This window comes from Protopterus annectens, chromosome 4.part1 (genome assembly GCF_019279795.1).
Source record: "Protopterus annectens isolate FY-2018-M chromosome 4.part1, PAN1.0, whole genome shotgun sequence".
Lineage (NCBI taxonomy): Eukaryota > Metazoa > Chordata > Ceratodontiformes > Protopteridae > Protopterus > Protopterus annectens.
Genome location: NC_056734.1, coordinates 586,552,493 through 586,565,065, shown reverse-complemented (window position 1 = coordinate 586,565,065; position 12,573 = coordinate 586,552,493). Strand labels below are relative to the sequence as shown.

Sequence of the window (12,573 nt, the reverse complement as noted above, 5' to 3'; positions counted from 1 at the left end):
GATTCTATCTTCTCCATTGCTTCTCTTGAAAAGCACTGATGTACTCTGCAAGCATTGCTTCTCTTGAATAGCACAGATGTACTCTGCAAACATGAGAATGTTAAGTCCCATATGCATGCATAGTATATTAGCAAGCATGGAAGAACATGGAATAATGCAGAGGAATGCTACAGCACCACTATACAAAGACATTATTTAAGAAAGTTAAGCAATTTGTTGTAATTGTATAATAGCAATAACCCACTTTAGTGTGGGTAGTCTTGGATTTACCCACTGTTTTTGTTTAATCACTGGAGTTTCACCCTCATGATCAAACCACACAAACTGTGGGTAAATTCATCATTATCCACACCCAGTTATGTTTATTGCTTAATTATATACTCTATGTATTCATGATACAATTCTTTAGTCTATAAACTGTGGCCCGAGGATGTAAAACAGACTTGTGTATGAGCACAAGCTTCAATCTGTCCTACTTGTACAAAGTTGGTTGATACTGCTGCACAGCCTTAACCCCAGTATCTCTTGCTTTACTTAAGTTCCTTGAAAAGGACGTACAGTTTGTATTTGCTTTTTACAGTTAGTTGTGTCTGCATTTTTAAAAGTGGCTTTATTAGCATTTGCTCTGTTATAATTTTAGACCGCATCATGATGTCTGTGAACTAAATTAACTGAAGTACAAGTAGAAAAAAAATTCAATTCCTGTTATAACAATAATATTACAGTGATACTTTAAATAACTTGTACGCAATGGCACATACTGACTTATCATGCAACTAATTAATCGGGATGTAGTGAACCTCCAAACACTGGACCCATCTCAGCTTGGATTCTTCAAGTCCAGATCATGCTTATTCAGCCTGCTGGATTTTTTTAAAAGGTCACCAAAGCAATGGCTAAAGGCAAAACAGTACACACAGCATACTGCAATCTGGCCAAGGCTTTGTCACAATTCCCCACCCAGGCATAGTAGAAAAGTAAACTGGGAATAAACCCCAATACCACCACCCCAATATCCCCTTCTGGATTGCCAACTGGCCTACAGACAAAATGCATAAAATCAATTTAGGGAAGAACTAATCACCAGTAAGAGTCCTCCAGGGTTCTGTGCTGGGACCTCTCCTGTTTGGTATGTACTTTTCTGAAGTAAAACCCCATACCAAAGGGCTTTGGCTGACTGTGTTTGCAAGCTTGGAGCAGTCATTGAATCCCCAAGTAACTTGGCCATCCTGCAGGAAGGTTTGTCTGAAATAAGTAACTGATGCCAAAATTGTAGATTGAAACTAAATGCCAAAAAAATGCATTATTGCATACTTTAGGAAGTTGTCTACCCCAGGGACCCACCACATTGACAATACATCCCTAAGAGTTGACCTGATTGTTTGAGATTTGAGAACTTTTGTAGCAAGTGTCCTAACATTTGACCAACATATGTCCACTGTTATAAGAAAAGGCTTCTGAATTGCACAGCATATAAACAGAGATTGTGTCTAGATCTATGGATGTCATTGTCCCCTTTACCCAGCCCTCATTAGGCCATTCATTGAATGTAATGCCCCTTGGCATGCATCTCTTCAGACATCCGCAACAACTGGAATGCCCACAATGATTACTTACTAAAAGGATGCAAGCCCTAAACAACATGTCCTACGTGGAAAAACTCAGAGCCCTGTCAGTGTACTTTCTGTCGTATAGAAAGCTAAGATGTGACCTGTGCCGGTCTGGCATACAAGGCATCCTCTGACCAAATAGTGAAGATCAGCAAGGCAAATGACATCAGAAGTACTCAGTCTAGGGATCTAAATCTCCTCTGCGACATCAGTAGAATGGTTTTGGGGGACTGCTGTGTCTTGCAGGTGATGCTGCTACTCGTGAGCAAGGCTGTTCATCCACATAAAACAAAGCTCATCCCTGTCTACATTCAAGCATGCAATTGAAAATGTGTCCCAGGACTAGCCTCTGTACCACTAATGGACAGAGGGAGCTCCAAAATGCTTTACCCCATCAAGGATACCCTCAAATCATCTATGGTAGGATCCCAATTATTCTCATCTGGTGTAATATATAATCAACCATGGGATGGGTAAAGACAAGTTTTTGTCCAAACAGAATAGGTTAATTTGAGCACAAAAAAGTTAAACTGGTTAGGCTTAAAATGGATTGCAAGGGCAGCTAGCTTAGTACATACCTATGATTGATACCAGTATTAGTGCATCGGAATTTCATGTCTTTTCTGCAGCAAAAGTTTGTACAGAGTGCATTTGAGCTAGTGTGAGAAGAGAAAAGCAGCAGAGTTGCATGCTTTATTATTGTTACAACTATTGATCACTTGTAGGGCTGTAGAGAATCTAGAAGCTTAAGAATTTGTGTGCCTCAGGGACATAAATCTACTCCAAATATATGACAAGGAAGAAGGATAGATTTGCAGTGCCTACCTCTTCTGTGGAATAAACCCCCTCAACAAATTAAGCGGTGTGATACATTTTCTGCCTTCAAAAAACAAGCTCGACAACTGGATGGATATTCACAAATTTTTCCCTGGTATGACTAATCTGGTTCTCCTTGAAAAGAGAAGCAAGGCCTAATGTGGGTATTGACAATGCAGAAATGGCCTCAAGGCTTTGTTGCCTTTTGACTCCTATAAAATCTTTTTTATAACATTAGAAGGTCTTGTGAAAATTAGACATTTAAAATACATATTTGGGGAATCTGAGTCTATGTCTGTGTATTGGTTCTGTTTGACTGTATTTATATCTATTTGTGTGTCTGCATACTTTGCCCCTTCATACATGCTGAGCTATGTTTTTTTATTGTGAATGGCAGTAGGTTCATCATTTTAAATCATTACATTGTATAATATGGTGATAAATGCATCAAAAACTAAGCACATGAGATTTGGAAGATGTAAACTGAAAGAGGAATACTTAATCCAGCACATAGTGATTGAAACTGTAGATTCATTTAAGGACCTGGGTATATGGGTAGATCCAGCTTTGAGTTTTTCTAATCATATCGAGCAATTGGTTAATGATAAGTTATTATATTATAGGTTGCATAAAAAAGATTGATAAAGTTTAGGAAATGATGAAGTCCTTGTTTGTTAAAGTAGATCCAAGGTTGAGTATGGAATAACATGGAAACCTTATAAAAAAGCAAGCTTGAGTAAACTGGACCGAGTACAGCAGAAAAATACCAAGGGCATCCATGGATGTGAAAATTTAAGTTAAGAAAAACTAAAATATCTGAACTTGTACAGTCTCTCATATGAATACTCGAGGGGAGATGTTATTCAGGTATATAGGGCATTTAGAGACAACTACCTCTAGGAATGCTTGGGGTCAACAAAAGGTAGTAGAGAATCATCAGACAACCTATGTAGAAGATTCTGTAGGAATGAGAGATGTAGTAATTGGCTCTCCGAGAGAGCACCTGATGCATGGAACACACTAAACTACATTACAGTAAGTACAATTTTTTTTTATATTGGCAGGCTACAAAGACATTAATGCCCAAGCTTGAAATATTTTTATGTATGTACAGAATGTTTTTTCCTAAAAGTGTGTGCAGCTCTGTATGTTTTGATAAGGTCAACATGTGTGCACATTTCTGAGCTGGATGCATGCTTGTTTATGCATGCATGTCTTTATCTGGGCCTTTCTAGTTTAAGGTAGTCTTACTACAGCCCATTGTTTCACTTGCAGGTTTTTAGTACTCTCGTCTACAGCACTTCAAGGCACATTATCAAGGACAGAATTAATAGGGATGCACTGCAGTTCTGTGTAAGGCTTGTGCAGCTAAGCAGCACTACACTGATGCACAGGGAAGGAATGAATGTTAGTAACCACAATTATACCAAAGTGTATCTGAATCAAATGCACCAAATCCAAAAAGTAACACAGTTGAACTACTGAAGAAATGTAGCTTTATTGAAGTTGGTTAAGCCCTTTCATACAAATGGTATTCATCAAGGGACTTCATCAGAACCAAGATAAATCTAGTAAACAATTTAAATAAAACTTAACTTAAATCATGTGATTAAATCTACCAATGAGTAAAGTAAATACTAACCATATAGTTAAATCTCAAAACCATTCCCCGTTTGATACTACCAAGATATAGTAACTATCAAATATTAACTTTTATTGGCACAATGTTCAACACAAATGTTTTTATATGTAGACTGTACATGCAAACTCTAAAACTGAGTGGTTGCATTTAATCTAAATTACGAGATGTGCATTCTTGTACTGTATCTACTCTTTCCAGGCACCTGTGCTATGACTCATGGGTGTAATTTCCAGAATGGCAAACTGAAACAATGTAAAATGCACGCATGCAATACTATGTCTCTATGGGGGTTTAGTTGGTATTTTTAATATTTTTGTCATTCGTGTGTTCATAAATCCTTTTCCTGAAGGTACATTTTTTTTTCTACATATAAACCCTTATAAGCTTCATGAAGTTTTAAAAGTTTTTAAGATGAAAGCGGTAATACCTTGTGGATTAAATCTTTATTTTCTACACGGAGTGGTGTACGGACTGTTTTATTCCAGTTTTGTGTCTTAATGATTCTAAAATAACCAATAATCTCTTGGTCATTGAAAATGGAATAAGTCAACAAAGCTCTAAATTGTCCAGACTTTCGGAGAATATCTAGATTTTTGCCTAATAGATTTGGTCTATTCCTTGTAAAATGTTTAATTTTCTGGCAGATCATTAAGGATTGCGCTAACTGAATAATGACAGATGTATCTATCCTTCAGAAAATGCATAACACAAAGCCTGTTATTTTAGCAACTTCCCAATTTTAAAAGAGCTATAGCTAAAATGTGTCCCTTTTGGCCCTTTGTCCCCCTATTATTGACTGTCAGAATTCTTGAGCAAAGTGACCATGGATGGTACCTTAACAGATGGTTCTTTCTGTATACATAGGAACTACTTGCACTTAGGACTAGAGTATGCTGCCAATGGCCACTGTATCGCTATCTACAACGATTACATTTTTGGAATGGCTGGCCCCTTTATAATTAGGTGTACAGTGATGTGCAGTTTCCTTTATAGATGACTGTAACAACTTTGTTCATGTTACATACATTCTAATATTGTTAGAACCACATTTTACTCGTGATCCATTTTCATGCCATTATGCAGTCATTTTCAAATATTTTCTGTTGTGTGTTTGTGCTCAGTGGGCAGGTGTGTCTCCTGGGATTATGAATTGGTCATATCGTACTCTTGTCTGATGGTTGCTGATTCCAAAACAAGCATGTGCTGCGCATTGTCCATGAATCCTGGCACGTGGGTCACATCAGTAAAATGTAAATCATGTATACATGACATTGTTTAAAATGTTTCTCATTCTTGTAGTGAGGTTTTTAAATGTACATCTCACTTCCTCTCCCTTGTATAAGGTATAAAGGATCGAATAAAGGCAGAAGCATTGCTCTTGATGAATGTGTTCAGGAGGAGTGAGCGTTTAGCTGAGAAGGGGAGGAAAAAGTCACTCCAGGATTTTCAGTATCTCCCGGGCAGAGTAGGGGGGAGGGGCACGATGTACCAGCAGCAGGGTTGGAACAGGACACGCAGGTAGCGAGATTTTTTTAGCATTATTGACTGAGTGTGTGGACAATATATCCAACACTCATGGTAACAACTATTCCATCCTGAAAAAAGACAATTTTATTATTTATAATTTCACAGACATGATGTTGACCCAGAATTTTTTTGATCTTTTTACTAGGGGTTTTCAGTATGTACCATCATGCTCCTTGAATTTAACTAACGCTTTAGTTGATTTAAAATTATTAGACATTTAAATCTGTCTTTGTATTTCAAAGGGCAGTCGTACACTAATGAGGGGCTTACAAGAACTAGTACATTTAACCCTCCCATACACCCCTCTCTCAAGGTATTTGAAGAATTAGTAGAGGCTGATTTGAGGAAACAAAATTCTTCTAAACCACATTTTCCACCTACCAACTTGAGTTTTGAGTCACATCAGTTAATTCATTACCTTAAGAGTGAGGGTTGTAGGGTTATGAAACCTGACAAAGGAGGGGGAGTGGTCCTTATGTATACTTGTGAATATGATGCGCATCTTTATAATATGTTGCAGAACACTGAGCAATATGAGTTGATTTCTAGGAACAAGATGAACCTTGCTTACTCAAAGATCAACTTTTTGTTATCAGACCATTTACTCCAGGGAGCGATTAATGAAAGGTTATTTAATTATTTGCATGTTAGTAAACCCAAAACCCCAGTTATTTTTGGGATACCCAAGACCCACAAGGGCCTAGATCCATTGAAATTTAGGCCTGTAGTCTCTGGAGCAGGCAGTATTACAGAACCGCAAGGTAAATTTATTGATCATATCATCAAAAAGTTTATTTCCTCTTTACATCATGTTTGTAAGGATTCTTGGGATTTCCTTAAGGGCATAGAGCTCACTTTATTTAAACCTGATCTTTTGATGGTAACTATTGATATAGTGGAATTGTTTCCCAGTATTCCACATTCAATTGATTTAGAATGGTTCAATGAAGCCTTGGTTTCTGAATCTGGTCTTGGCCCCAAGATAATCAGCCTACTAGTTGAATTTATGGAGATAGTACTCGAAAATAACTTCATTTATTTTAATGGGGAGCTGTATAGACAAAAGAAAGGTGTGTAGCGATGGGTGCCTCTTGTGCTTCAGCATATGCTAACATAGTGTTACATCACTGGGAGCATAATTTCATATTTTCATCTTCTTGGGCTCAGCACATAGTTCATTACAATAGGTACCTTGACTACATTTGTTTGCTTTGGGATGGGACTTTGAGTAGTTTTTTGGATTTTATGAGTTACATCAATTCCACTACTCAGTTTCTGTCCTTTACTCACCATGTCAGTAGGGAGACACTAAATTACCTAGATGTAACTCTTCTTAAAGAGTATAATAATCACACCTTTCAGTCTAAGCTATACAGGAAAGCCACTTTTTCCAACTCTTATTTACATTTTAACAGTGGCCACCCCTTTCATCAAAAGAAAGGTATTGTTAAAGGCCAGTTCATCCGTGCTTCAAGGATGTCTAGTACTGATGAATATTTTTCAGAAGAGGTCCAATTTTTAAAGAAACTTTTCTTTGAAAGAGGTTACCCTGTTTCCTTAGTCAACAGTTTGGCACAGGAGGTTACTGACAGCAGGGAATTTAAGTATTTCCTGTTGATAGGAAGAGGTTCAGAAGGGGCAGAACAGGAGAAACCATCTGAACAATTTATATCCCACAACAGTTTCATTTACACATTTTCTAATGACTCCCATCAAGTAGAGGAGGCTGTTTTAAAGCACTGGCCAGTCTTGACTTTACATGACGATTTTAAGAATATTGTCCATGAACGTCCTACGTTTGTTAAAAGAAGGGACATTAATTTAAAACAATTATTTGAAATCCAGCAGTATATAGGGCATAGAACTGACCCATGTTAAAGTAGGAACCTACAAATGTGGAGCATGTAAACAGTGTGCAGCCATTATTAATGACAGCACGGCTTACATTCCATCTAGGGAGTGTAGGTTTTATGCTGACTGATATTACAACTGTGGGACAAAGGGTGTTGTTTATTTAGGACTATGCACACAATGCTTTAGTTTCTATATAGGGAAAACCGAAAGGTCCCTGAGAAAAAAAATCTATGAGCATTTTTATGATATTTCTAAAAAGAAAGAGACAAGTGTTTTTTATAAACATTCCATTGTTCGTCCCAAAATGCAACTTAAGTTTATTGTCCTTGAACAGGTGACGCAGGATGCTAGATGGGGAGACTGGGATACCCGACTTGAATATAGGGAGCTTTTATGGCAGCTTAGGCTAAATGCTGGGAAATCCCCTGGTCTTAATGAGAATATCAATATTAGTAGTGTGCAAAAATTAAGGATGGCTAGATTGTGAGTTTTAGTAATGATTTTATATTTGTACAACATTCTTTACTGCTATTTTTACATTCATGTTTTGAATGCATTTTTTATTTGTTTTACATTCATGTTTTGAATGCATTTATTTGTTTTGCATTCCATGTATCTTAAAAGTACAGAGTGTTTTCTGAGATTTACACCTGTTTTTTATAAATATTTACACATTTTTATTTTCATTTTTATACATATTTATTATACACTGCCTAGTCTGTTACTGAAAGTCGGTAGTGATATATATATTTTTTAACACTGACAGTTTAATTATTTATTTAGTTGATCAGTAAATTAGTTGGTTAATTAATGTATCATGTCATCATGCTTATACCTATTTAAAGCACATTTTTCACTGTGTATTTCATCTTGATAAAGCCTGGTATTAACCAGGTGAAAGTGCTTGATTCACTTCAGTCTGTTTTTTGTTTAGTCAATAAACGTTTTTATTCATCGCTGGTCTGGTTCTCCTTGCCTGTGGAGCTTTTTTGTTTTTCCATATCGTACTCTTGTCTGATGGTTGCTGATTCCAAAACAAGCATGTGCTGCACATTGTCCATGAATCCTGGCACGTGGGTCACATCAGTAAAATGTAAATCATGTATACGTGACATTGTTTGAAATGTTTCTCATTCTTGTAGTGAGGTTTTTAAATGTACATCTCACTTACTCTCCCTTGTGTAAGGTGTAAAGGATCGAATAAAGACAGAAGCATTGCTCTTAATGTGTTCTGAAGAGGAATTTTAAATTTCATGCAGTTTTAAAATTTTGAAGTACTGAAACATGCTGTGCTATTGCAGTAAACTAGGAAACCAGTGCACCTAGAGTGTGATCCTTCAGAAGGGCAACATGGTACTAAGAGAACTACATATGTGTCTTGTGTATACACACCTGGAGTCACTTGTCTCATAGTAATTTTGAATATTAACATTTCCATCTCTGCCATAGTATCTTGAGAATGGCTTGCGATACATATGAAAGAGGTGCTATGCGAAAGTCGCATCAATGAGCAGTGAAACTGTCAGTGTGATATGTTCATTGAGATTCTAATTAACTTTTTCCAGTTATTCATGTAAAGTAGGATATCCTCATCCATTCTGAATAAGGAAGGGGAAGGGGAAATCTGTGCTATAATCCCATACAAGGGAAAGGTGTTGTATGAAAAGGAAATGTGCTGGGTGCATTCTACACTAAGGGAGATGCTACTCATGGTTTATTGTGCAAGTTATAAGCATCAATAAAGTTTGCATATTTTCATGAACATCATAAAAACAGTGTAAGCTGTCATCCGAGACCCACCAAGAAAATAAAGTTGCAACTTAACTGTGCCTCCACTAGCTAGTGTTTGAGAAAGGGTCTGTGTTTGGCCATCAAATGGGCTAACCATTGAATAGCTGAGCATTGAACCATAAGTATCAAATGTTCACTCAACGAACTTTCATTTCATCAACAGGGTAACTATTTGTCCAGCACTTCCCCACTTCCCCATGAAACACATGGAAGTGTTTCAAACCCCCTTTTCTCCACTGCAGTGCAATCTTTGAATTGGTATATATAGTAAAGGGGTTTAGGGGGCAAAGCACCCCACCTTGGTGGGTTTGAAACAGTTCCGTGCATGAGATGGGGAAGTTTTGGGCAAGTAGTTATTACCCTGTGGATGAAATTAGTTTGCGGAGTGAACTTTCAATGCTTATTGTTTGATGTTCAGCCTTTCAATGGTTAGCCCATTTGATTGCCAAACATGGACACTTTGAGAAGTACTTACTAATGTCTGTATTAAACAACAAATTGGATATTTATTTACCTGGAAATGTATATGAAATAAAGCTTACAATTGATGTACAGAACATCATTGCGAACTTCATGGAGATCTTTGCTGCTCCTAGCAAATATGTCTTAATGATGTCAAAGAATTTTTTTGAAAATATTTTTTGTGTTGACAGCATAAATAATCTTATATTCAAAGTAAAGCTTTAAGTTAAGATGAAGTTTTTAAAGTTTGAAATTAATACCATAGTAAAGCTGAGTGTTTGAGTAACTGTGCCTTTATTTTACACATGGTTTATGATGTATTACTATTTGTAGGTTGGTTTGGGAAGGCAGTTTTTTTTCCCAAAAACCCTTAATGGTTCAGCATGTATTTTCACTAACCTCTTCAGTAATCTAGGGATACTATTAGCCAGTGCAGCTTCGGGGCATTTATAATTGTAGTAAGTGATCTAATGGATGAAACTGTTTTGAATTTTCAGTTGAACATCATCTGGCAACGAATGTTCACCGTCACCGACTGGTACAACATGACCTGAAAGTTGCAAAGAAACTTCAAGAGGAGGAAGATGTAAAGGCATGGACTGAAAGACAGAAGAAGAAGAAGAAAGACCTGTAAGGAATGTATGAGTGTGATCAAACTAAGCTCCATTAACCTGTGACCCCTCTCCATTGGTACCTTCCAAAATGCATTGCACTGTTCCCATTATATTCAGTGTATGGTGTTATAAGAAACAGTGAGTTGTGTGACAGGACACAGAGGCCATCATAGTCTGGAAATGTTCTGTTCATAATTTTTTTGCAATTTGTCCAGTCTGATGAACAAGTGCATACAGAAGCATGATTACACAATGCACAAATGTCGGTGCTGTGTATTTAAACATCCTACCAGCTGCTGATTCTGAACTCTGTACAGTGTCTGTCAAGTAGCATTAAGAACTCGTATCCATCTTGAATCATCCTTAGACAAATGAGAAATGGCTATTGACTGCTTAGTTTAGATTAGTCCTCATTTCCCCTAATGTTCCTTTAGCACACTGAGGTACTGGTTTGTTAGTTTGCATATTTCTTATCCATCATTCAAAATTTGTCTTTTTTTTCCCCAACAAAGTTTTGCACAGTGGACATTCTGTGCATCTGCCCAATATGCATGGTCATCCGAGCCTGCCATTTTTTTTTTCAGTTTTCACGGTTCATGGATCATTCTTTGCGATCATAGATGTAGTCTTGCATTCACATACAACATAAGGACTTTTCAGGCTTAGACTTGGCCCTAGAGGTGTGATAGCAGTTGCTTAATGGAGAGGACCATCCCAGAAGTTTCAATGCAAAGAGCTCTTGCTTGATAGCAGTTTTGCAAAATGAAACCATCACTTTTCCTTCATTTCATGTAGAGTAGTCGGACTGAATCTTAGGAACTTATTTAAAGTTGTCAAGGTCCTTTTCTTCCACGGGACAGTGCAGGTAATTTAAGTGCAGGTTTTGGCTAGAAAGTCCTGGAATACCGCTTATGATATTTAGGCATGTGAATTGCTCACTTGTTTTAAGAGTAGAATCTGCCTACACTGGTAAGAAGAGGTTTGTTGAATGAGAATTTGAAGATAAAAGGCTGAGACAAGCTCAGAACACGTGTGCGTGTTTGCCCTTGGTAAATGGAGCTAAATGGCAAAAACAGTTGTTCTGGAGCAGAACCCATGAAAGTGAAGGAGATCCTGCATTATTATATAATCTTCAGTTTTTTAATGTAAAAGCTGTTACTCCCAGTTACATTAACCTTACATGTTCATGAGTAATCATATGCAAGCATACGTATCCACACACACACACACACACACACACACACACACACACACACACACACACATACACATAAAAAAAAGTTCATATCACCATGTGCAAACTGCATTCACAGCCAGTTTTAGACATCTTGGGCAATACTCAATTTTGTGGAAAGGAGGAGCTCCTTTTTTCACTTCAGGTTTAAGTGGTGTGGTATTTTCCAGTACTTACTGGGTCTGTTTTATACTTTAGGCTGCACAATGCTTGATCCACCACTTTCTTAGTTGTAATTGCACTAGTCCTACAGCTTGATGACAAAAATAATCTTCACAGGTAACTGGAGCTGTGAGACTTTCATGCAAATATAGCAAACAAATTAAAAAATAGTTTTGCAGGAGGCAACTCCCCTCCCCCCACCACTCACCATGCCTGGTTATCCTTCTAACTTTAATATTCTCACTACAAAGTTAGTAAACCTTGGCGACAAAGATCATTAATGTGTTGTGCAATGCACTTTTTTGCAGGGTGCTATGATTAGCAATACCCTACCCAAATCAATGCACTGCAGACAAACCCACCACTGCTGTATGCAGCAAGAATTTGAGCAGTCACTTTTTTGAGCAGTGAAGCTTGCCAGGTTGACAAAATGAGCACTTTGGCCAGCTGTGTGTTTCGAGGGATGAAGCTCTGATTATGGTCCAGGCAATGCAAGTTTGATTAGGAGATCTGGTGTGCAGAGCTGGTGTAGGGAGGATGGGCTTGACTGTCCTGGGTAAAGGGTACATAATGTTACCTGTCCAGTGCCTCCATCTGTTTGAGGTGGAGTGTTGACTCAAGGATGCTCCTGGACCGGGCATTCAGCCTCTAAGCTGTTGGTGCAGATGAGCATGCAGTCCTCACACAGGGAGGGCTTTATGGCTTCTAAGTGGTGTGGGTTGTTGACTGCATGCCCAGATGAGGAGATTAGGGCATATATACCATATATCTTCATAGTAAATGGTGTCAGTTTTGGCATCCTGGCCAACATGGCTGCCTAAATGATGTCCCTTCTGGATGTGTCTCACCTCTTTCTGGGGT

The 12,573-nt window shown here is 37.8% G+C and overlaps 1 protein-coding gene across 2 annotated transcripts in view; it reads left to right on the top strand.

The window, feature by feature from the left end:
• The window catches only part of CCDC50 (coiled-coil domain containing 50), an 830,503-nt gene that overhangs the window by 142,116 nt on the left and 675,814 nt on the right, over positions 1–12,573 (top strand). For both annotated transcript variants that reach the window (XM_044070392.1, XM_044070390.1), the window contains exon 3: positions 10,200–10,332. In XM_044070392.1, coding sequence (XP_043926327.1) covers positions 10,200–10,332 — 133 coding nt within the window. The remainder of the gene's footprint in view (positions 1–10,199; positions 10,333–12,573) is intronic.